This window comes from Chionomys nivalis, chromosome 4, assembly GCF_950005125.1.
Source record: "Chionomys nivalis chromosome 4, mChiNiv1.1, whole genome shotgun sequence".
In the NCBI taxonomy this organism is placed as follows: domain Eukaryota; kingdom Metazoa; phylum Chordata; class Mammalia; order Rodentia; family Cricetidae; genus Chionomys; species Chionomys nivalis.
This window is the reverse complement of record NC_080089.1, coordinates 117,593,402-117,617,384: the sequence shown is the minus strand read 5'-3', so window position 1 is coordinate 117,617,384 and position 23,983 is coordinate 117,593,402. Positions and strand designations below refer to the sequence as shown.

The window sequence follows — 23,983 nt, the reverse complement described above, 5'->3', positions numbered from 1 at the left end:
CAGAGGCGGGGTGGCACGACAGGCAGTGGCTGCTGAGCCTGAGTAAGAGTAATGTCTGGCTTTGGGTAGTTCTAGAGGAGTGGGGTGAGGTGTAGGGGCGATCAGAGGGTCCAGGGTGGAAGACTGGAGCTGGGGTGCAGGGCCCACACTTACGAGTATGGGCTGCTGTCATTCTTCCCGATGTCGGGTGGCCGTAGTTTCTGAACTAGGATACGGATGATGCAGATAAACAGGATGAAGTTCACCTGTTGAATGAGGGACCACCAGTGTTGGTCACTTAGAGGATGCTGGGCTGTCTCCCCCAGTGCTTGGACACCCCTCTATAGTACCTCTCAGCAGCCCCTCCCTTTGGAGGGGGGCTTTCATCTGGGGACTCCCCTGAGGACCGCTGAAGGCCTGGGAGGGGGATGGAAACCTGGGGTTCCCTTCTGACATATTTTCTGGGTGTTCTGTGTTTGGCTGTCTACCCTTGGCTCAGTGGGGAGAGGAGGGCTTACCAAGATGGAGGTGAGGATTGGGGCCTTTATGATCCACCACAGTGAGGAGTTGATGGTGTCCCAGCACCTGAACAGACAGACCACAGTGGTTTGGGGGGAGAAGTCCTCAGCCTGAGAATCAGCCATCCCCCAAGTGTCTGCGGCTCTGTCCCCATGCCCAGAGTCTGATACTCCCCACATCTCCCTCCAGCCTCTTGCTTTGGACTCGGTTCTGTGGTCTCTCTACCTGCCAAGCCTGGGCAGTATCATCATTCCCGGGGACTCTGCCCCCAAATGACCGTAGCCAGAGGGAGGGGATGGAACAAGAGCTCACCCAAAATCCTCAAAATGGATCCTGACAATGGTCCATACCATGGTGAATACACTGGGCACCCCTGTGAGGGCCAAAGAAGAATGGAAAGGAAGGAAATGCGGGCAGAGAACACAGGGAGAAGGAACCAGAGAGGAGGGAGAGAAGAGGGTGGATGCTTAGGGCTGCTACCCACAGTCATACAGGCTGTTTGCTGGGTGAAAACCCTCCAAGAGTGGTAGCCTGAGGGTCTGTGACCACTTAGGCAGGTGTTTTTCTTTCCTTTTCTGATTTTAAACCCTTCTATATTAGCAGTGGTCCTGCGTGTCAGGATCAGAATGGGGAAATGGATGTTTCTGTTCAGGCCCTGTGCCATTGCGTAGCTGTGGGAGTCTGGGATGCGGGATGCCCTCAAGGTCACACATTCTGAGGACATTCGCCGCTGTCATGAGCAGGCTCGAGTTGCACCCTCCCACCTCCCAGTGAGCTTTCCCAGTCTTGCCCCCTCCCTGGTACCATACCCCAGCCGATGAGTATGTACCCCCAGAAGTACTTCCGCTCGGAGAAGAAGGAGACGGCCAGCAGGGTGTGTAGGTAGAGACCCTCTACCAGCAGCCAGAAGAAGTTGGCCATGATGCAATACTGGAAGAAAACCACGGCTGCCTTGCAGCCTACCTGTGGGGAGGAGCGAAGGGAGGGAGGTTCAGGGATGGCAGGTCCTTGGCCGCCGAGCCTCTAGTTGTGGGGACAGACACGGTTGTGGCCCAGCCAACTTCATTATTGTCAGTTCCCAGTCAGGCTCTTGAGATGTACACAGTGGGTCCTCCTATGATCTCGACTTTATATTCTTGGGCACTCTGGGCTAAGCTGGTAATTTAAATCCGACTATCAATGTGTCTTCTGTACATCCTCTTGCTACAGATCCCGTGTCTCTGGGCATGCCCAGTTCTCAGCCTGTGGCTGGCTGCATGTGGCCGAGAATAGCCATGGATGAGGTCCAACACAAAACGGTAAAACAGCTTAAAATGTTAGGAGATTTTTTTTTTCTGGTCATATTTTTGGTAACTCGATCTTAAGGTTCTCCAGTCTGAGCTTGATTGGTAACAACATGGTGTCACAATGTCCAAAAATTGGATAATAGATGGACAGGAAGACATACAGGAAGTGTGTCACCCATTTACCCATCCGCCAGAAATTTGTCTATGTGTGCACATTATGCATGCTTGAGTGTGTTTTCAGTCAATCTCATACTGTAACCAGGCCAGTCTAGAACTCACTATGTATCCCTGGCTGTCTTCCAACTCACAGCCTTCTGCATGCTGTGATTATAGGTGCGAGCCACCATGCCTGGCCATTTGTCCATTTATTGACCTCCTGACTCATGAGAACTCAGCCATCTATCCACCATCCAGACATCCATTCATCAACTGTTTATCTGCGCATCCCTCAATGCACCCACCCACCTAGCTGTCCCTCCACCCACCCAGCTCTCTCTCCACCTGTTAACCACTCCACCCATATAGCACCCCCATTTCTTTGAGCCGGCCCAGGACTCATGCAGCCCTGCTCCCTCTAATGGCCCTGTCTTCCTTCCTCTCTCCGCTTTGCTCTCTGCCTGCCCAGCCCAGCACCCCCAGCCCCACTCCCCCGCCCCCTACTTCTTTATTCTCCTCACAGCCAGCCCACTGCTCCCTGCTCCCTCCAGTGAGGATTGTGGGAAATGGGACCCTGAGGGTGAATCCTTGCTAAAGATTTCAGGAGTTCCCTGACCATAGAGTGTAGCTGAGGCTTTGGAGGGGCTCAGAGACAATGTAGTGCGGGCTGACAGGAGGGTAGAACAGGGGTACCGGCTAGTTTTCTGTCAACCTGACACAATCTGGTGTCTGTTTGGAAGAGGGAACCTCAGCTGAGTTTCCCCACCAGTGTGGCCTGTGAGTAGGGCCATGGGGCGTTTTCTTGATTAATTGATGATGTGGGAGAGCTTGGCCATGATGGGCAGATGGTCAAGGGGGCAACAAGAAAGAGGCTGAGCAAGGCGTGAGGAACAAACCAGTAAGCAGCACCCTCCATGGCCTCTTCTTCAGTTCCTGCCTCCAGGTTCCTGCCTTGAGAGCCTTCGTGAAAGACTAGAAGCTGTAACACGAGATAAACTCTCTCCTCCCAAGTTGCATTTGGTCATGGTGTTTACCACAGCCATAGAAAACTAAGAGAGGAAGGGAGGCAGAGTGAGGAAAAGGAGAAGGCGAGGGGCAGATCTTCCTCCAGGAAGCCACAGGAACTGGTGGGCAGGAAAGGACACCAGGTGGTGGGGAGACATGGAGCAGGGTGTTGAAGGACTCTGGGCAGCCTGGCTGAAGGACTCCTGGGCCTCCGGCTTCTCTCAGATCCACTCACTCATTTCACAGCCTCAAGCCGCCCTCCCAGGGGAGCCGTTTATCTTCCATCCCCTACACACAGAAGCGGGGTTATCTCCCCTCCCTCTCAGGCCTCTGGCTGTGAGGCACCTCCATGGAGCAGCCTCCCCTCCCCTCCCTATAACTGGGAAGTTCTTTCCTGGGTCACACTCTTGTTTCTCAAGCCACAGGCGTGCCTCACCAACCTTAGGAGGACACTCTGCAGAGCCGCTCATGACATGGGTTAGGAAGCCAGATCCAGCCATGCTGTGCTTGGCCCTAGCCTGTGGAGTTACCCTAGGGTTTTCCACCCTCTTGGGAGCTCACCACCAGTGGAAGCTGGCATTGCTGATCCGGATTAAGTGTGCTGCCTCTCTGGCCTCACTCGGGGAGCTACAGTTCCTGAGAACACAGCACAGAAAGAAGTCCCGGCTGCTTCAAGTTCTGTCCTGGGGTGGGGTCCTCTGAGTCACTTGAGGGCTATGATGGTTAATAGCATCAACTTGACAGAAGCTAGAACACTCTGGAGACACGCCTTAGGCATGTCTGGGGGGGGGGAGTTTTCGTTTTGTTTTTTTCCAGACAGGGTTTCTCTGTAGCTTTGGGGCCTGTCCTGGAACTAGCTATTATAACCAGGCTGGCCTCTAACCTGTCTCTGCCTCCTCTCTAGTGCTGGTATTATAAAGGCATGCGCCACCACCGCCCGACAAGAGAGGGAGTTTTAAAGATTTAGTTAATTGAGGCAGGCAGCACCATTCTAGGAGCTGAGGTCCCAGACGGAATGAGCAGGAGAAAGCGAGCATTGGCATTCATCTCTCTGTTTCCTTACGGTGGGTCATGTGACCAGCTGCCCTGCACACCTGCCTCCATGCCTTCCGGCCATGTTGGACTACACCCCCACCAAACATACCTTTCTTTCCTCACATTGAGTTTTTTGTCATAGCAATGAAAAAAGAGTAACAACTACAGAGACAGACTCTCCAGAGCCCAGACATGGATTCCTCAGGGGTTCCCTGAGCCTCCTGACCCCAGGAACACCCAGGACTGGGCTGAGGGAGGCAGTCAGCAAGATCCGGGACAGAAGGACAGTGGTGTGGGACCAGCACCTTGGTGTAGAGAGCAGAGGGTTGAGCTGGGAGGGATGTGGGGGAGCAGTTGCATAGATGGGGAAACTGAGGCCGGGAGTTGCCTGAGGTCAGATCAGAAACCAGCGATGAGGTAGGATGGAGCTCTGGGCCCTGACTGTGAGGTGTGGGGATCTGGACCCTGACTGTGAGGTGTAGGGGCCCTGACTGTGAGGTGGGGGGATCTGGGCCCTGACTGAGGTGTGGGGATCTGGGCCCTCACCATGAGGTGCCCACATGCACTTCTTACTAACAGAGGCAGAGTTGTGAACTTCCCAGATGGCTCAGCAACCTGCTGCTGCTGCTGCTGAGAAAGGAGTGGATTTGAGGGGTGGTTCCGTCCTTGAGGAGAGAGGAGGGGCAGAGACAGAGAGGAGAAAGAGAAGGAGGAGCAGGCTGAGGAACAGAAGCACAGGAGGATGAGGAGCAGGGGCGGGGTGGGGGGGTTTAGCCGGCTCCTCACCGAGCCCTGGGAGCAGTGGTCCGTCTCTCCGCTGTTGAAGAGAGCCATGTCCTTGATGAAGACAGCGGTGGCCCTCAGGATGAAGGACATAAAGAGATGCATATGGATGTAGTTTCGGGTACAGTGTAGCTTCCTGCAAGGGGCAGATCCGGCTGGGATGAGCAGGGACCTTGGACCACCCCACCCTGATTGGTGCCATACTGGTAGATCAGGTAGGTGGTGGGAAGATATGTGGCCCCAAACTCCGTATTACAGGCCCTTCCTCCAAGGTGACAACCCACAGTCCCCAACCTCCCGGGCATCAAGAGTGTTTTGGCAGGCTCTCCCTCAGGTGTCTGGTATAGAGGAAAGGGAACAAGACCACTCTGGAGGCCACATCTTGGCCACCTGCTATTGAGGCTGGGTTGGTTAGCCTGGCAGAGGCAAGGGCGGGGACTGGGAGCTGTCTGAGGGTAAGACAATGGAGGGGCACACTGGGGCTCTACCTCACCTGAACAGGCTCAGGATTGTCATGGCAACCAGGAGGCTGGCAAGGGACAGGCCGTAGCCGATGGTGTAGCCAGTCTTCACTGCGCTGTAGAACTCCGTCTGTTGTTGCTGGGGGGAGGCAGGCAAGGATTTTGGGTAGGAGTTGGGGGATTGTTGGTGGAGGATAGGCTGGCTATAGACTCTCCTGGTGCCCCTGCCTCACACAAGGAAGATGTCCTCAGGACTCCCAAGAGCAGCTAAGTCCCGGTTTTCATAGACTCATGGACCCTGTGCCCAGAGTGTCCACAGTGAATCCTTCTTTCTGCTGTGCACGCTGGACGTCAGCATGGGAACGAGCAGAACTCCCTCCCGCTTGCCAATCACTCATTTATTTTTTAAAATAATAGAATTTTGGAAATCTCCCTGTATAACCCAGGATAGCCTCAAACTCGTGATCTTTTCGCCCCAGCCTCTCAAGTGCTGGGATTACAGATATAGAGAGGCAAACCAGCATGGGGGTTTCTATTGCAATTTTGGCTGCTCTGAGTGTAGCGCCCCCCCGCCATGTGATCCTATGAAAGTCCTGTGTGTCCCCTGTTGGGGGGGCCAGGGGCCAAGTGCGAGCCTGAGGAAGGTGGACCGCAGGGTGGACAGAGGCCCAAGGCTCCCTCACCTCATCCACACTAGATGCACCGTCTTCCATCCCACAGGCAATGTAGTAGGAGCTGGGCTCCAGCTGTGACCAGCCTTCTTCAGAGCAGCTGCGGCTGACGTTGCGTCCTGAAAGCAGGTGACAGAAAGAGGAAAGATACGGTGGCATTTAGAGCCAGGAGGCAGGGCGCAGGGCACAGGACGCAGGGCACAGAACTTAGTCTTGCTCACACCGTGCCCTGGCGCTGCTGGGTTCCAGCTCCCAGACCGAGGCTCTTGGGGTTCCCCTGAGGTGAGAAGTTCCCCGCAGGGCATCTGGGGGCCCCCATGACAGGCTCAGTGCAGACATTACCATGACTCCATTTTACAAAACGGAATTTAGATCCTTCTTTTTTAGTGCAAACACAGAGGCAGGAAGACTATGGTTTGTGTGCACAGTGACAGCCACCTGTGCAGCACCAACCCGAAGGCGCAGACTGATGAGTGACTTAGTCATGCAAACAGAAAGGTATCACGCTCTCTACTTATCAGAGCACATTAAGAGCATGTGGGTCCATGGAAAGAGCAAGGCATGTCAGAAGAACCAGGCAATAAATGCTCAAACACACCCAGACCAAGGAAGAGTTCAAAACCTCCCTCACCTGGACCCCATTAGGAGCAGGACACTTAACACGAGGGTGGCTCCACCGACCTGTTATCTGAACACCCAGTGTGTGTGTGCCAAGGCATAGAAAATGCCTCACTGTCCCCGAGGCTGCAGCTCAGCGTGTTTCCCACTGCTTGGCATGGCCCACTTGAATTCTGTCCACCGGTCCGTTCATCTCCTTGTCTGTCTGTCCATCCACCTGTACCTGACCCCAGGTCTTGCCTCAGTGGTTCTGTACCTTCGCCAGACTGGGCACTGTGTCTGTAGCCTGCCACCTGGGACCTTACTGACTTGTCCAACCACCTGATGTTTTCTGCCAGCTCTGCCAGCTCTGCCTTTAAGGAGTCTCTGTCTTGAGAATGCTGGGATTGCAGACGCCCTCCACATGTCTGTACTTACAAGGGTGCTGGGGAACTGAACTCAAGTCTTCATGCTTGCACAGCGAGAGTCTTCCTTCAGACTTATCCCCCCAGCCCTCCTGCAAGTATTTTATCCAGTCAAAGCAGAAGACTTCCTTCTAACCCCTCTTATTTTTAGTTTCTGTAAGAACCGACACTCCTTGTAGGGGGCATGCTTTCCTCAGACCTGTCACCCCAAAGGTCAGGAGTGGGCGTTGGCATCACCCTTCACCCACTCCTGCAAATGCCCCCTTGGGACCAAAGGTGATGGCTTATACCCTTTCATCCACACTCTCTGGTATATCTGGTCACTGGCCAGAGTCTCCCAATTCTCTCCATCAGCTTCAGAACTAGAGTATTATTAACACCGATTAACAATAATAATAGTTTTATTATTTTTAATAAATAATAAAAAGTTTTGCTGCATAGGCTGTTCACCTCATAAGGTCATTTGGCTGTTGGGTCCTGGGAGCTGAAATCTTTATATCAGGTGCGCTCTGAGGTGAGGGCTGTGCCTAAGGAATGGTAGCTCATTCACATCCCCTCAGATCCTCAACACTAGGGCCCCCCTCTTTCTTCTACTCAGAACCTCTGTCCATTTACTACACATCTGTTTACGGTCTCATTTAAAGGTGTGACCGTAGCACGGTAACTCCCAGAGGCCAGGCAGGTAGCAGTTTCCAAAGTTCCTTCCCATCGTGTAGCACGGGGCACAGAGTGATGGGAGGTACCTCATCTGCGGACTGATCGTGGGCTGGGGGTCCTAAGGGGGCCTCCTTTCCCTTTCTGTCTTACATGTGAATGCTTGATCAAATAGAGCACGACAAGGTACGTAAACAAAGCCGTGTGGCGGTTTCCTAGGGCACTAAAGGTCATCTGTCCCAGGCTGTGACAGACTGAGTCATAACCAAGACAACAGAACATGGGAGGCATAACTCAATCTGACCTGCCAGTCAATAAGTTATCAATTGCTGGGCAAATATTTAGCGAGCCCTTCCCACACGCTTATCTCCATGTGAAGAGCTAATCAAATCCCACGAGTCCTCTCGATGCCATTCCTAGCCGTGAAGCCCCCCCCCCCCCCGGTTCCTTAACTGGCAAAGCCCCCTCGCTGGCCCCACTCATAATGCACGGCCCGGCTTCTGGCCTCCAGCTCAGGGCTCTCACCGTGAATCGAGGAGAAGAGCTGGAAGATGAGGGGGCAGCTCAGGACCACCACCTGGCCCCGAGGAGTAGTTGGCCAACAGGTGAGGTTGTCCCACATCTTGCTGCAGCCTGTGGGGTGAAAGCAGAGGACACACTGTCAACAAATGGGCACCGTGACCACACTCTTCCTCCTCCTTCTCCTAGAGGGTCTTCTGTCGAGTGGAGTCATGTCTGTCCAGGCTGCAGAGGTCCTAAGGGAAAAAGGGTCCTCTCCCCATAAGGACTGGAGTTTCCCTACATGGCATCACTTACTTATTTACTTATTTTAGACAGGGCCTTGGGTAGCCCCGGTTGGCCCTGTGGAAGACCTTGGGTTTCTGGTCCTCCTGTCTCTAGCTCCTGAGTGGTGTTGGAGTTACAGGCGTGGCTACTCAGCCCCATTTATACAATGCTAGGGATCAAGCCCAGGGCTTGTTGTGCCTGCTAACTGCCAACCGAGCTACATCCACATTTGAGAGACAAGCACCAGAGATGCCAGGCAGGTAGCCTAGCTGGCTCTGCTCCATGGCACACTGTCTCTCATCCTGGATGAGCTACTGGGCACTTGTATAGGTGTCAATCCTTTTGAGTGGCGAGAGCTGAGGCTTTGGCATCCAAGTGTTCCAGAGCCGTGGCTTTGACTCTGTGGAGCATTCCGGGAAAGCCATCCCTGGGAAAAGGGAGCAAAGCCTGTTTGCACTGTGTTCTGAACTTAACCGAGAGTTGGTCAAAGTGTGAGATGGTCGTGTCACCTACCGCCGGGCTATCTGAGTTAGTGTCAAGCACAGCTGTCTACTCCAATCCACATTTACAGCTCTCTCGTTCCCAGAGCTTATATTTATAGGCACAACCTTCAGACTGTCTCCTCTATGGTTTACAGCCATCACGCCTGCACACGCACACGGCACTTGATACGTCACCCTCCTTTCTGTTTTTCTCTTTTATAGAGCGCCGTATATTTCTGGCAGCACAATGAGCGGCCTTCATTCTTATGGTTTGTGAGAAAACAGACATTTAGATTTCAAAATCTTCTATTACCAAATTACCGGCAGCTGTTTCAAGCAATTCAACCCCACAGTTCGAGCCTGCCTCCTCAACACAAACAAGGCTATTCATCCACATTCAAAGAGCAAGCTCCATCCCAAGAGGCTCTGTTAGAGACCATCATTGTTTAAAAACACAAGTATGTGTCTTCTGAATTGTGTTCTATACTAGTAAAGGCAGAAGCGGAGATGTTCCCGTGAGACGCGGGGTACAGTGGAGTGCACGGGCTCTTCACAGAGTTTGCATGCAAAGTACTGTGATCCGGCAGGTGAGCATGCCAGGGGGCGTCTCCCAGGGGGTCTACAACTCCTCTGGACACCTCTCCTGAAGGAGGCTGTCTTTTGCAATGCTGCCAGCCCCAATGATTTGCTCAGGAAACCCAACCCCAGAGTCAAAGTCAATGCCAACCGGGCCAAGCCCAGACCAGCCCAGGTCCGAAGGTTCACAAGTTCCCAAGAAGGGGGCCTGGGAAGAGGAGGTGCAGGGATGCACCCACCTGGGAGAAGAGCCTCTGGACTTTCAGGGCTGTGATCATGTGGCAGTCAAGGAGGGGAGTGGGGGGTGGAGGTGCTCCCGGTGCTGCAGCAGTATCTGCAGTGAAGACTAAGGAAGCCGTCCAGAGTGAGCCTCTCTTCCTGTGGGCCGGCCACTTTAACATGTCCCCCATCTATCCTGAGCCCCATGGTTTGCTGCTTTGGCTGATGGTCCATCTTGGGCTCCTAGGAGGACGTACAGCAGCACCCCAGGCTGGGAAAACCTGCTCATGATTTAGGACCTGTTTCAGTTAACATCAGCAAGCTCTAGGTCTGGAATGTCTGAACACTGTTTCAGTCTCTACACAAATAGCTTATATAACCGGTCCATTTCACAGATGAGGAAACGGAGGCAAGGCAGCAGGATGAGGTGTGGCCGTGCCGCCCGCCTATTCACACCTTCCTCTCCCGGTTTTCAGGGCTTGGTAGCATTTCTCTGGGAAACTGGCCGCTGCTGGACTTTCTGTACCCAGGCTGACAGTGCTGGGCACACCCTGTTTTGCAGGCCAGCTATTGTGTCTGGGTCCCTGCCAGACCTCAAGCTTTCAGAGTTGCCAGCCTGAGCTGGGGGCGGGGGTGGGGGCGGGGGTGCTGGGTCCTGTGCTCAGCTTCACCAGAGGTGAGACAGAACAGAAGGGCACTGGGCTATGCCTTGTGGGCACTCTGCATTTGGCAGAGTGAACTGTGAACTGGTACCGGGCCCAGGTCATCGAGCAGACAAGGGACCCGAGGAAGTGAGACTCGTAAGGGTGCCGGTTAGGAAGCTCCTTGCAGGGGGCAGCTCAGCGCTGGTCTGCTGGGGTGGCTGGGCTGGGAAGCATGGAGGAGTGATAGCCATGAAATTGCTGGTTTCTAGAAATGACTTTGTGTCTGGGAAATGTGTGCCCATTCAGGGCTAAGACCCCAATAGGAAAGCCAACTAAGAGGCTGAGAAGATGGATAGAGAGGCAGACAGGCACAAAGCCCCCAGTGAGTCAATTTTATATAATTTTCCATCCATAATGACACATACTTACATGTACTTCCAGACATACTGACCCCAGACACACATGCAAACATACAGGAATGGGCATGGGAAGACCACCACGTGACCAGACACGGAGACACAGTGTACAGACCGAACACACACTGACGCACTTAGAAGCAGGCAGAGTGGCAGACTGGAGGGGCAGGAGCAGCCTCAGACAGCCATGGGCCAGAGGTGCCCACCTGTGCCCACGCCAATGTGTACAGAGCCTCAGTAGCTGCCAGGGCAGACGTGAAATCTGTAACCTATGCCTGCCTTCTTCCAGATCCCAGGCTGATTGCCATGTACAGGGCGTTGGCACTGCACAGGCACCCTGTGCCAGTGGTGACCTCATTGAATTCATGAGGGTGGCCATTTCCCATTCTGGGGACAGGTCTGAGCTGCAGTGAGGTGGGCTCTGGAGTCTGGGCTTCCCAGGTTTCCTATGCCATCTTGAAGCCTGCCAAGACCAGCCTGCAGTTGGCAGCATAGGGTGGGGCATATAGACAGTAGGTAGGTCAAGTCACCCGCTGACCCAGGCCACAAGAGTCAGGGGCCATCCTGCCATAAAGTGTGGCCCAGGCCAGGCCCATCTGTGAGACGACATAACCACATACACTCATGAGCACAGGAGGCCTTTGCACCAGCGTTAAGGAGGAACCTGAAAAGATTACAAAACAGCCTCAGGACGGTGCCGGGAGCCAGGAGCCAGCAAGCCGGACAGGTGCTCCCTGCTCCCTTTATGTAACAGTAAGCGCAGCCTGGGGAGATGACCCAGCATGGTGGCCCAGCTGACTTTCTGCCTCTGCTCTACCATGCTGGCTCTCTCCCAACTCTCAGCCCCTCTGCTTCCTTAGACCCTGCCCACCTTTCCACGTTTGCCCAACCCTGGGCGACCACGCCAAGTAGACAGAGCCCTCGTTTGTCCTGATGGCCTCTGCAGGGTCTGACCAGTTGGTCTCATCTACACTCTAGGTAAGTTAGGGGTCAAAGAAGTTATTTGGGGAGTGCTCCCGTGGCAGGACTCATCTCGGAAAGACTCTACCATCGAGTACCCTAGATCTCCCACCTTAAGTGGCCCAGCAGCTGTGGCTGGGCCCTTAAGGGCAGACCTGTCTGTACTTTCAAAGTCGTGGTTTACCATGTTGTTCCCAGATAAGATCTGGGAACTTCCCAGACCTGGGTGAGGTCAGAAAAGCACTGAGGCCTTGTGGCCCTTCTGCTGTGTGTTCCCTGACTTCTCGGGCCCAGATCCTGACCTGACTGACGGCTGTGAAAGGCTCACGCTTTGGACTGGGCTCGCGAGGGAACCCGGGACTCCACAGGACTCCTCTGCTGCCACAACACGACTCACCTGTGGTTTCGTTCTCCAGCTGGGCCTCCTCCAGGCACTGCCTGCGCTCCATCTCAATCATCTGCAGGTACTCACACTCCTGCTGCGGGCTGGCTGCCCAGATGCCCTGAGGACAAAGCAGACAGAGATGTCAGCCTCATCCGCAGACTTGAGGAGCAGGGGCCAGACCGGGGCCAGCCAAGGCTGAGGCGGCTCTCCTCCCAGGGATCTGAGCTCTACACTGGATGTTCACCGTAGCCCCAGACTGAACCCCCACCCCAACCTCAGTCTCTAACCCATCCTAGGTCCAGACAAGCCCTTATCCCAGTTCCAGTTTGCACCTCACAACAGTCCCACATGACAGTACCTGATCCTGACCTCTGTGCCTCAAATTTTCTCACCGACCCCCAGGTTCTGCCTTGAGGACCCTCTCAGGTCTCTGCTCCTGAGCCATGCTGCTGCTGCTCTAAGGACCCAGACTCTGGGGGAGGCACAGCCCCAGGCAGAGGTCAAAGAGCCTTCCCCTAGACTCTGCTGGTCACTAAGCTACTCTGTCCCTGCCTCCGTCACCCACACTAGAGATTCCCTGTAAGAGGATGCTAGACACCAGCCTCAAGCTCCTGGGGCCAAGCCCGGGCAGAACGAAGGAGTCTGGCTGCATCATCTCCTCCGTCTGTGGACCCTCTGTTCACTCCTGCTCATGAAGTTGGGACAGGGATACCAACCCTTCTCGCCCAGACCTCACTATCTCCTTCACCACAGAAAAAGCTAAGGCAGATTCCATGAGGACCATGGAAGTTTAAGTAAGAAAGTAAGTAAGTGAGGCTCCACAAGAAGTCCCAAGGCCCCCACCAGCCCCCTGAACCTCTAGAAAGTCAGAGAGGGGTTGGAGAAGCCCTTGCGTTTCTCCTGGATGCCAGCATGTCCTGGCTCAGGATCAGGGTAAGGTGAGGTAGCATGGCAATTCATGGTACTGGGTTTGAGTGGCAGCTGCCTGGGGTCAAGGGGAAAGCGGCAGGCCTTGAGGGTTTGTGAGCATGTAGAAGGCGAAGGCCTCTGTGGGGACAGCTCGGGTCTGCCTCTGACTTCAGGAAGCGGCTACCACGCCTAGCAATCCTCTTCCGTGGGTCTCCTCATCCCAGTCTCCATGAGGGCCCGGGCACAGCTCCGGAGGGGAGACCTCACCGTTGGTTGCTGGGTCTCCTTTTCCTTGCTCTTACCCTGTACTCAGTCTCTGCATGGAGAACCGACATCAGTCAGTCCCCACTCCACCCCTGACTCAGCCCTGTTGACGGAAGCCTAGCAAAACAACATAGACATGGGGCCTTCATTTACTTCAACCCTCCAAGAGGAACCCCTACCCTGCAACACTGACCTACACAGAACTCGAACAGTGGTCTAAATACAGCTGGGCTCTCTCCACTACCATCAAGAGAGAGGTCTAAGCTGAGGCTTGGCCACTGTGTCCCTCCCACCCCAATAGGTTTCTCATTCCTGTGAGCATCATCATTTCCCAGGTCACCAATGGTCCAGCTAGCATTGTGTTTGTCCTAGTCCAGGTCTATGGGAAGACCGCCTCCTCCGCATGTCCCTGCCACCAAGACCTCATATACCGAACAAAGGTACCCAGTCAGCTGGAGTCCAGACACAGGCTGCTGAGTCCTTTTCAACTTGACAAGGAGCACGGGGCTGGCACAGAACATTGTTTGGCAGAACCATTGAAAGAAAAGGCAGCTTCAGGGAGACCCAGCACCTATGTGTCCTCTTAGGGATCGTAAGCATCACCTCTTTCAGCCAGAATGCTTGTAGTGGTTAGGCTTAGAGATCCATGACTGGCTCATCCTCAGGTGTGGGGAGTGGGGTAGTCAGGAAGTTGGGGTGGGCCAGCCAACTGTTTCACCTTGCTTGCATAGGATCACACAGCTTCTCCTTGGTACCCTCCTAGGCCCAGTCTGCCAACGGCTGGATGCCTTTGGAGTTTTGGCCTCCCAGGTCCTGTCTGCCAATGGCTGGATGCCTTTGGAGTTTTGGCCTCATCCACACGACTCTCAGGGTTTTCCTCACATTTTTGCCTTCTGTCACACTGAGCTGTGACATGAAGGCAAGATGGGACATGTGGCTGCCTGCTGTGTCTGTGCACAAGCCTACTCACAAGCTTTGTTGTTGAAGGAGGCTGCTTGTTGGTGTCCAGCTAGCTCAGTCGGTAGAGCATGAAACTCTAATCTCAGGATCATGGGTTTGGGCTCCATGTTGGGTGCCAATTTGCGTAATGAGGCTGCTTGTTTGTTTCCCAGTCACCCAGTCCCGAAATAATCACACAGAAACTGTATTATTTAAATCACTGTTTGGCCCATCAGCTCTAGTTTCTTATTTGCTAACTCTTACATCATAGTTTAACCCATCTCCATTAATCTGTGCATTACCACGAGGTTGTGGCCTACCAGCAAAGTTTCCAACACATCTGTCTCTGGAAGTGGCTCCATGGCTTCTCCTGACTCAGCTTCCTCCCAGCATTCAGTTTAGTTTTCCCCACCTACCTCTATTCCCTGTGCAGGCCTGAGACAGTTTCTTTATTAACCAATGGTATTCACATCATACAGAGGAGAATCCCCCATCACTTTCCCTTCCTCTGGTGCCAGGTTCTCATTAGAGAACTCCGTCCCCATCACTGCTCCTGGTAAACCCTCTTGCCGAGGATTGGAGTGACCAAGATTTAAGGCAGCCAGCATTCCTGGCCTCAGTGCCTGGCACCTGGCCCAAACCAGACTTCTCTGAGGCAGAAGGCTCACACTCCTGGGAGTTTGGATTAAGCTAGGAGGCAAGTAGGTTTAATTTTCCCCACTGAATTGGAAAAACCTCAAAGGAGCAGAGGCTGGGGCTTCTGTGGTAATCTTGTTGACAAACAGAACATGAAGATGAGGCCTCTGAGGGGAGTGGCATGATGGAGACAGAGAAAATCCAGAGCGGCTTGACAGTGGAGGCAGGCTATGTTTGAAACTAGATCTTCTCACAAGACCCAATAGTTTTGTTTATGGTTTAGCTAGTTAATTTTCCTATCTCAGGAACCCAAGGTGCCCATTCTTGCAGTCTGAGGACAGAACAATGGCTGGCCCTCACTCTTGGGGTCTTCTTAAACCAGAGTAATGGCCAAACAGATTTCCAAGTGGTGTTCCATATTTGTGTGTGTGCGCACACACACACATGCATATGGGCACATGCACGTGCACAAATATATAAATGTGTTCATAGAGGCCAGAGATAACCCACGGTGTTGTTCCTCAGACACGGTCCACCTTATTTTTTGAAACAGGGGTTCTCACTGGCCTAGAATGTGCCAAACAAACTGGACTGGCTGGCTTGCAAGCCCCAGGAATCTACCTGTCTCAGACCCCCCAGCACTAAGATTTCAAGTTCCTGCCAGGCACCCAATTTTTTCTCCCTCCCTCCCTCCTTCCCTCCTTCCCTCCCTTCCTTCCTCCTTCCCTCCCTCCCTCCCTCCCTCCCTCCCTCCCTCCCTCCCTCCCTCCCTCCCTCCCTTCCTCCTTCCTTCCCTCCCTTTCTTCCCTCTTTAATTCCCTCTGTTTCTTCCTTTATTTTCAACATCAGCTCCAGGGATCTAACTCAAGAATTTGTACTTGCAAGACAAACAGGTTACCAATAGCCATCTCTTCAGATATTGCGAGGCAAACAGGTTACCAATAGCCATCTCTTCAGATATTGCGAGGCAAACAGGTTACCAACAATAATCTCTCCAGATATTCATTCCTTTTTGAGTCACTGTGGGACACCTAGTTCTTAGCCACTTCTGCCTGCTACTCTTTAATAAAATTCTGGCTGACACCATGCAACTGCCCCTCCAGAAGTACTGCCTCCGAGCATGGTTTTGAGTCAGAAGGAGGAGAGGGCATGGATCCAGGATCCCCCAGGGTGATCTGGAATCCTGGACAGCTGTGAACCGTGAAGAGGTATGTATCCAGTAGCTAAACTGTCTTTGCCAAAGTTTAGTTGAATAAAACACCCTTGTCTGGAAGAATGTAGAGGAAATAGTAACCCAGAGAGGGACCTGAGGTCACCCAGTAAGTCACATCCTCAGATAGGACCCAAGTCTTTGACCCTAGTCTGTGTAGCCTCAATTCTTTGCCAGAGATTGGCCTTTGGTCATCTGGTCAACCACGGCCCTTGGGAGGACAGAGCCAGGGCAGTTCCCTTTGGCCCTTATCGCCGAGGAATTCAGGCAGACCTTGGACTTCCTCTCTCATTTGTTTCCTTTTTCTAAACATCCTCTTTATCCTTCTGGACTCCAGACATATAGTGGACATTGGAAAATTCCCTAGACAAATATAGCCAAGTTTGCGGATCACTGGACAAGCTCTAGGGTGGGATCTAGGTGGACAGTGGGTATCAGGGTGGGTCACAGAGAGAGTTTATATAGAACGAGGAAAGAGTTGACAATCAGGGGTGGAGTCAGCATCCCAGGGTACACACAGGCTGTGAGAAGTAAAAGCGCCACCATGTTCGAGGTTTCAGGAAGCCTTGGGTAGCGACTGTGAGGAGTCAGGGACAGACTTGGGAAGAGCCTTGAAGGCCAGTTCTGAAGTGTGAGCTTTGACTCCTAGGCTATACAAGACCCTCAAAGATGCGGTTCAGGAGGACGAGGGCAGGGGACACACACTTTGCAAAGACCTGTCATATTATAGGTGGCTGGATACTGGGGAACAAGAGTGTTTTGGGAGACAGGTGGCTGCTGAGGGAGTTGGACCAAGTCAGGAAGAGCGCTGTCTGCAGAATGCTAAGCACGAGGAATCACTATGAATGACTTGTGCTGTTGTGACCTGTTCCAGAATCTGGGACCGTCAGAAGAGGTAAGGAATCGGCAGTAGTTGGTAGGACACTCTGAGGGGTCCCATTTAATATCTTCTCTATTGCATTAGCCCCAGACAGAAACCATCACACATACTAAGATTTGTTTAAGTTCTCCCACCCCCGAACCCGATCCCATGATGGCAGCCATGGAAGGAAACCGAAGACCTGGGGAGAGGAGACTCTCTGCAGAGGACTAAAGAGCTCATCTCATTGGTAATGGCATGAGAAACCCCAATAGGAAGGTGAAGCAAGTTGACCTGTGTGGTTGCTACACCAACACACACACACAGACAAAGAGACACAGACACACACACAGACATACACACACAGAGAGACACAGAGTTACAGAGACACAGACACACACAGAGACACACACACACAGAGACACAGACACACAGAGAGACACACACACAGAGACACAGACACACACAGAGACACACACACAGAGACACACACACACACACACACAGAGAATTTGCTGAACTGTCACTTCAGAGCTGTACATTTTTCTAATTAAAAAATATTTGCAGGTATTGGGGCAGAGCACGGCACAGCCACAGCCCCCGAGGAAGAAGCAGGGGTGAGGAGGTGGTAGAGCCTTGTGAAGACCACAAGATCAGACTGTTGGTCATTACTTGGGTGGGTAACTGGTTGATTTACCCAAGCATATCTGCACAATGAGTATAACAAAGACATTAAGTTCACACTTCTCCTGACTCAGTCTACCTCACAGTCCCCCCAGCTGCCACCTGTCCCCCAAAAGACTCTTGTTCCCAACGGCACAGCCTATCACGTCAGGCTTCACAGGTCAAGGACACCAGCCTCACAGTAGGGGACCGCAGAAAGCAGGGCAGTTATTAGAAAAGTTCTAGCCCCGTCCCATGCCAGGCTGGGCCTACTCCTGGCATAATGCATGTCTGATTTCTTTCCCCTTCCTTGTATTTTCATGCCTCTTTCTCAAGAACATGAACCTTCCCTCTCGGTTAATCCACATTTTATGAATCATGGCTCCTCTTGAGGACAGCTGCACTCTCGAGAGTGAAAAAAGGAGGGAGGGAGGGAGGGAGGGAATGAGGAGAGAGGGAGGGAGGGATAGAGAGAGAGAGAGAGAGAGAGAGAGAGAGAGAGAGAGAGAGAGAGAGAGAGAGAGAGGAGGAGGAGGAGGAGGAGGAGGAGGAGGAGGAGGAGGAGGAGAAAAATGAACTATCAGGGTGCAGAGTTGCATTTTGCCCCCATCAGTGACGTGTTTGCAGTGGAAGCATGAGGACCCGAGTTTGGATGCTCAGCACCCAGGTAAAAGCCACCTCGTACAGTGGTGTACATCTGGCTAGCTATAGTCTAGGCATTTACCCAAGAAAACAAAATATATGCTCTACACAAACTTTTCTGTCAGTGTATATGGCCACTTAATTACAATTGTCCCAAACTGGAAGCCGTATTCCTGGCAATCCTCCTGCCTCTGCCCCCTGACTGCTAAGATTCTAAGTATGTGTCACTATACCCAGCTCATTTTAAACTCTCTCTCTCTCTCTCTCTCTCTCTCTCTCTCACACACACACACACACACACACACACATACACAGAGGCTGTCTCTTGTTTGTACATATTCAATTTAACCCCCTGTTGTCCTGGACACGGCTGGTGAAGAGGACCCCCCGGGTCTGTGGGTGCTGCTGGTATCAATACTCCCTGCAGAATGCTGAACACCAGCTACTCAAGGAGCCCGAGGCTGCAAGTCTTCAACTTAGAGATGGCAGCCCGTGGAATCTTCCCCTCCTCCAGTGCCCAGTTTTGCAGGAAGAACTTGTTTTGAAGGTGGCTAGGAGGAGGCGCTTCCTGAGAGATGCGGATCTTAGTACCTTCAACCACATAAGGCAGACTGTATAGAGGGCGGTCCTACCCGTGCTCACTGCCAAGGCACCTCACTCTTACCCCAAATGCCTGCCAGCTGACTGTCTGACCCCATCAGTCAGGCAGAGGAGCCACTGCAATAGGACAACCCTCCAAGAACGTCACTGTTCACCTGATTGTGCCTAAGTGTGGTTGGAGAGCATTTACATATTGGATTTGAGGGAGACTAGCATACATATCGTGTTAGGTGTGACCAGAACTTCATAGTTATATAGTCAAGTGGTCTTTGATTTTAGAGATGCATTTGGAACCAGGCTTGAAGGTCAGTATTCTTCTAATTGACTTAAATATACTTTAGCCAAAATAAACAAGTGATGTAAAAATTAAACATTGAAGTGACCCAGTGCAAACCTGAGGAATATTTGTATGTTCATTATACTGTCCTTTTACAAAGATTAAAATTTTTTATGTGTATGTGTGTGTATCTTAGCATCTGTATGGCATTACAAATCTGTAGGCGCCCAAGGAGGGCACACGAGGGTGTTGGATGCTCTGGAACTGGAGCTATGGGTGGTTGTGAGTGTACCAATATGGGTCCTCTGCACAAACCAGTGTGCTGCTCTTGGCCACTGAGTGTAACAGAGAAAATCCTGCTGAGCCGGGCACCGGAGGGTTAGCAAGGAACCCTCGCTAGCCATGAACCCCTGCTGGGCCATACCTGGCCTAGTTCTGGAGTCAGCACCCAGTTCCTAATCCATCCTTTGTGCTACAGACACCTTTTGTTGTCCTATGTGAACCTTGTCTGAAACTTGGTTAGAGGAAACCCTAAAACTGTGGTACCTAAAACCGTGGTACCTCATGCACCAGGTATTCGCACTTGGCACTGTAGTTTTGGAAGCTTCGTTCAGTTCCTTTAGAGATATTTCAGAAATCAACTAGCTAAGGTGTAAACACAAGGAAAAATAAAAAGCCAGGAGGCAAAAGGAAAGCGCCACAGTCCACGGAGACTGAGTCCCTGCAGCCACAAAGGCTAAGTTCATTCTCAATGTGTCTGTGAGTCTTCATTTTACAGACCTGCACGAACCCACACAGCGCGCTGCGTTACACGCGACAACGGAGCCACCTCTCCAGTCCCTTATTATGCTAATCTTATATTCATTCATTTGTGCGTTCATGCATTTATTTGTTTATTTATTTGTCTGAGGCTAGTTCTCACCTAGGCTGCTCTTTAACTCAGCCCTTCTGCCTCAGTCTGAGTGCTGGAATGTAAACACATGTGTTTACAGCATGAGCCACCACTTATGACTTTATCATAATAGTCTTTCTACCTCTTTATGTTTGAATCATTTTACAGTAAAAGTACAAAAAAAAAAAAAGAAAAACCAAAAACCTGTCCATGTAGTGGACATATAAAACTCTTCTCTGCAGGTCCTGCTGAGAATCAGGAGAGAGTTTCTAGGCATCACGGCTCCCACGTACCATGCTGGGACTGCAAAGGGAAGGGCAAAGTCTGAGAGGCTGAGAAAGGCAAAGGCTCATTTCAGTCCCCAGCCTCCAACCCTCACCCGTGACCCAAGCAGCCACAGTGAAGGGGTCGCTGATGGCGGGAGGGTGGCCGAGGAGAGGCCTTGTGCTGGTGGGGTAATACAACTCGGATTGCCATCAAGGCTGCCCTCACTGTGAGATGTCCCACCTCCTCTGAGAGGCCTTGTCACCTCCTGAAGACACCTCATGAGGACACGTCACCCTCTCCACAGATCTTGACTGCCTTGGTTGGATAAAAGTCCAAGCTCAGAGATCAAGGAGCAGGGATGACCTATCTGTCACATGGGCCACACAACATCTTGACTACCTTTTTTCCTTCAGAGTTCACACAGGGCTGTCTGGACACCCAGCCCTCTCTCACCTGAGACCTGTGGCTCAGAGAAGATCAGGTCCCAGCTAGGGAGTGGGGCTAGCTCCAGCCCAGTCTGGCCTTTCCAATTCTCCTCCACACTAGGCCAAGGGTTCTCTTTTCTCTTCAGAGATGAGGAAACCATATCCTTCTGTGGAGATTAAAGATGTTTCCCAAGCCAACCATGGCAGTGGGGGCAGGGCAGAGTCTAAGGCTCTGTAGCTGTGACCCCCATGCAAGCTACAGAAGCCTCAGAGGAGGCTAGGTTTCCAGACTCCAGGATGCAGAGGCATAAACCTCTAGCAAGTTCTGTCTTTCATTGAGGCCCTGGGAGTCCTGAGCAGGCATAATTGAGGTTGTCTCTCTATTCCTCAAGGTAGCCTGGCCCAGTAGCCACCATATTTCCTGAAGTTCACAGTACGATCTGCTGAGGCCAGAGGCCTGGGCAGTAGTGGGGAGACCCTGGAAAGGCTGGTAGTAGTGGCCAAGAAGGGCTCAGTGCTGTGGGAATTCTTTCCGCCAATAGGACTGGTAGGTGTGACCTTCGGAAGCAGGTGGCTTCCACCTGTCCGCGGAACGTTCAGAGGAGCCAGCCTTGCCCTTCGTTCCGGCCGTCCAGGTTCTAATGGAAACTGGGGACTGGGTGCTCTCTACCTTCTGGGGCCGGGCTAGCAAAGCCTGTGTTCAGAGTTTGCAGCTGAAGAAAGCTGGCCACGGAGCCAAACTTCAGGGCATTGCCTTGCTTCTTCCTAGGGGGTTTCCCTGTCCATCTGTCTGTCACAGCAGCCCTGTCCCTCCGTTCTAAGAGGCAGTGCCATGCAGGTCCCTGGTTGTGCCATGCTCCTGCAGTGGAGACTCTTGCAAGGTAGGACCTCAGACTGTCTGTAGTCTGAGTGTCCCGACCGGCCTGGCACTGGGAGTCTGTCTACTGCCCAAGGGGGCAGGAGCTATGGAAGGCCTTGGGACATACTTCACTTCCTCTTTGGAGACACACTGGAGGTTTTCTTTCTTTCTTTCTTTCTTTTTTTTTTTTTTTTTTTGGCTTCCCCGTTCAAAGATTTCCCTTCCCAGGCCAAGGCAGGGCCCCATAAACAGCGTGATAAGGCTCTGTGCCTTCAATGTGAACTCTGCAGCTGCCATTTTATGGCTCTGATAACATATCCCCCCCAAGTCCGGCTGGAGCAGGAACATTGGGTGCCCATTCCAGGAGGGAGCAAGTAAGGACAGCAAGGCAGGAACTGGGACCCTCCTCCAGACCACGCTAAGCTCCTTCCCCTTCTTTTGTGGGTCATGGCTTGACCTGGCCTAAGAGGACAGTGAGTCTGATGCCACCTGAGGGGCAGAACAGCTCAGGGAAGACAGAGGCTCGTGGACCCAAAGGATGGGGTCAGTGTGGGGCCCCATCAGAAGCAAACAGGAGGAGGAACCGGAGACGGTGCTGAGTGAATCAGACCTGGGAAGATGGGAAGGAGGGTATTGGAGGAGTGGGCTCAAGCCATGTCTAGATAGAGGGCGCCTGGACAGTGGCCCAAGGATTCCTCGCTCATCCAAAATGAAGCGGAGAAGCAAGGAGCCAGGGCTGGGAGAGCTGGAGAACTGCTGTGTGTGGCCTGGTGACACTGAGGACCAGAGTTATGTGGGGCTTGGTGTCTGGGAAATGGGACTGTGAGCTAGAGGAAGGGGACAATGCCTGCCAATCCTCAGAGGGCTTCACCTTAGCCAGGGCATGAACTTTCCCAGGTGTGCCAGACACTGGCGGCGTGGAAACAGACTCATCCTGAATCTGGAGGCGACGATAAAGGAGGTAACCGTGGGATAGAACCCACTAGGTGACCAAGATTCCCCACCCTCCTCCAAGCTGCCTGCTGTTTCCAGACCAGAATCCACCTGGGAAAAGACTGTCCACAGGCCGGGAGCAAAGGGAGGAAGGCAATCACCTCTAACCAAGTATGACTGGCAAGGGCTGGTATGGCTCCTGTGGCCTCATTTTGTCCTGCTGTAAAATGGGCAGACTGAGTCTTGAGGTCTTCCCTACTCTCAGAGAAGGTAACCCAGCATCTGCCCGGTGGCCCTGGTGAGCCATTCACAGCCACGGGATCACACCCACTCACATATCTGTGTGGAAGAGGAGGTCAGAGGCAGAGCAAGGCCCTCTGCTTTCCCCAGCACATGCCTCTCCCTGCCACCAACTCCCACCTTCCTATAGTCAGAGGAGATAGAGCGGAAGGAGAGTCCTGTCACCAATAAGATCGCAACGACCCCTTCTGAGGCCATAGGCACGGACAGTGGTGCATTTGCTGTTCTGTCTTCATATCCCACAAGTTCACAAAATGCCCAGAGACGCTTCCAGACCCTCACAGCCTCCTTCCCACCTCACAGTTTACCGGATCTCCCATCTCACCCGATCCCGACGCCCACAGCTCTCCTCCCCCACGCACCCGCACAGGCACTCCTCACAAACCAAGTCCGGGGTTCCCTCTCGTCCTCAACCTCTCCACCGCTGCCTGGGATGGCCTCGAGGTGAGCGCTCTAGGCTGCTCTGGGAGGGACCCGGTGCCATCGATCTCCCACGCCTCTGGGCTAGATCCGGTCCCCGGTGGAGAGAGAAGATGAGAACCGCGCTCTTGCTGCCCCCCGATGGCCAGATGGCCCCAGATCCTCCGTCCCGGCAGCTCCCTTATTCCCGGGGCTCCCAGTGGAGGGGTGCACACTCACCACGGGTCCGAGGACGCAGGCGAGGGCTCCTGCCAGCACGCAGAGCCAGCGGGCAGGCGGTGCGCTCAAAGGGCGCATGGTTTGCCCTGAGCCCGCCGCAGGCGGCCCGAGCGGCTGCGGGGTCTGGGGCCGGTCCAGCACGGTAGAGTGGCGCGGGCCGCCGGCCCCAGCGCTAAGAGGAGCAACTCCGGGCCCGGGGAGGGCGGCGGGGGCTCGTCTGACGGGCGGCAGGGTTACCCAATGGCGCGGCAGAGGCGGGGGCTCGGCCCAGGTAGGGGCGGAGCCTGGGCGCACCGGGGCGTGAACGCGGAGTCCCGCTAGTGGTGTGCGTCGTCGGGAGCTGCAGCTCGCCTATTCCTAGCGGCTCCGTTGCGGGGACTCTGGGCTCGACACCGCCCAGCGTTCCCCGCGCCTGCACCTTCTCTCCCAACACAGGCCGCACCCTCGGCCCCCCTACTTACTCCCCCCCCCCCCGCCACCGGCAGCGTGCTCCTCCGGTCGTCTGCTCCAAAGGGTGGGGGTGGAAGGGAGCGGCCGCCTCCCTGGTTCCCACGCCCGCGCGCAGCCCAGATTCCTGGACGATAAGGGCCGCAGCTTTCCGGGGCTACACACTGGGTTCCAGTGGGGTCC

General features: G+C 53.4%; 1 protein-coding gene across 1 annotated transcript in view; it reads right to left on the bottom strand.

Moving 5' to 3' along the window:
- The window catches only part of Vipr1 (vasoactive intestinal peptide receptor 1), a 30,588-nt gene extending 6,830 nt beyond the window's left edge, over positions 1-23,758 (bottom strand). The window contains exons 1-10 of the mRNA XM_057767169.1: positions 23,354-23,758; positions 12,052-12,157; positions 8,097-8,204; positions 5,908-6,014; positions 5,257-5,363; positions 4,767-4,899; positions 1,308-1,461; positions 811-871; positions 498-564; positions 154-245 (exon numbers count right to left, since the gene is read on the bottom strand). Of these exons, the coding sequence (XP_057623152.1) occupies positions 154-245; positions 498-564; positions 811-871; positions 1,308-1,461; positions 4,767-4,899; positions 5,257-5,363; positions 5,908-6,014; positions 8,097-8,204; positions 12,052-12,157; positions 23,354-23,431 (1,013 nt within the window). The 5' untranslated portion in view covers positions 23,432-23,758. The remainder of the gene's footprint in view (positions 1-153; positions 246-497; positions 565-810; positions 872-1,307; positions 1,462-4,766; positions 4,900-5,256; positions 5,364-5,907; positions 6,015-8,096; positions 8,205-12,051; positions 12,158-23,353) is intronic.
- Positions 23,759-23,983: the final 225 nt, after the last annotated feature.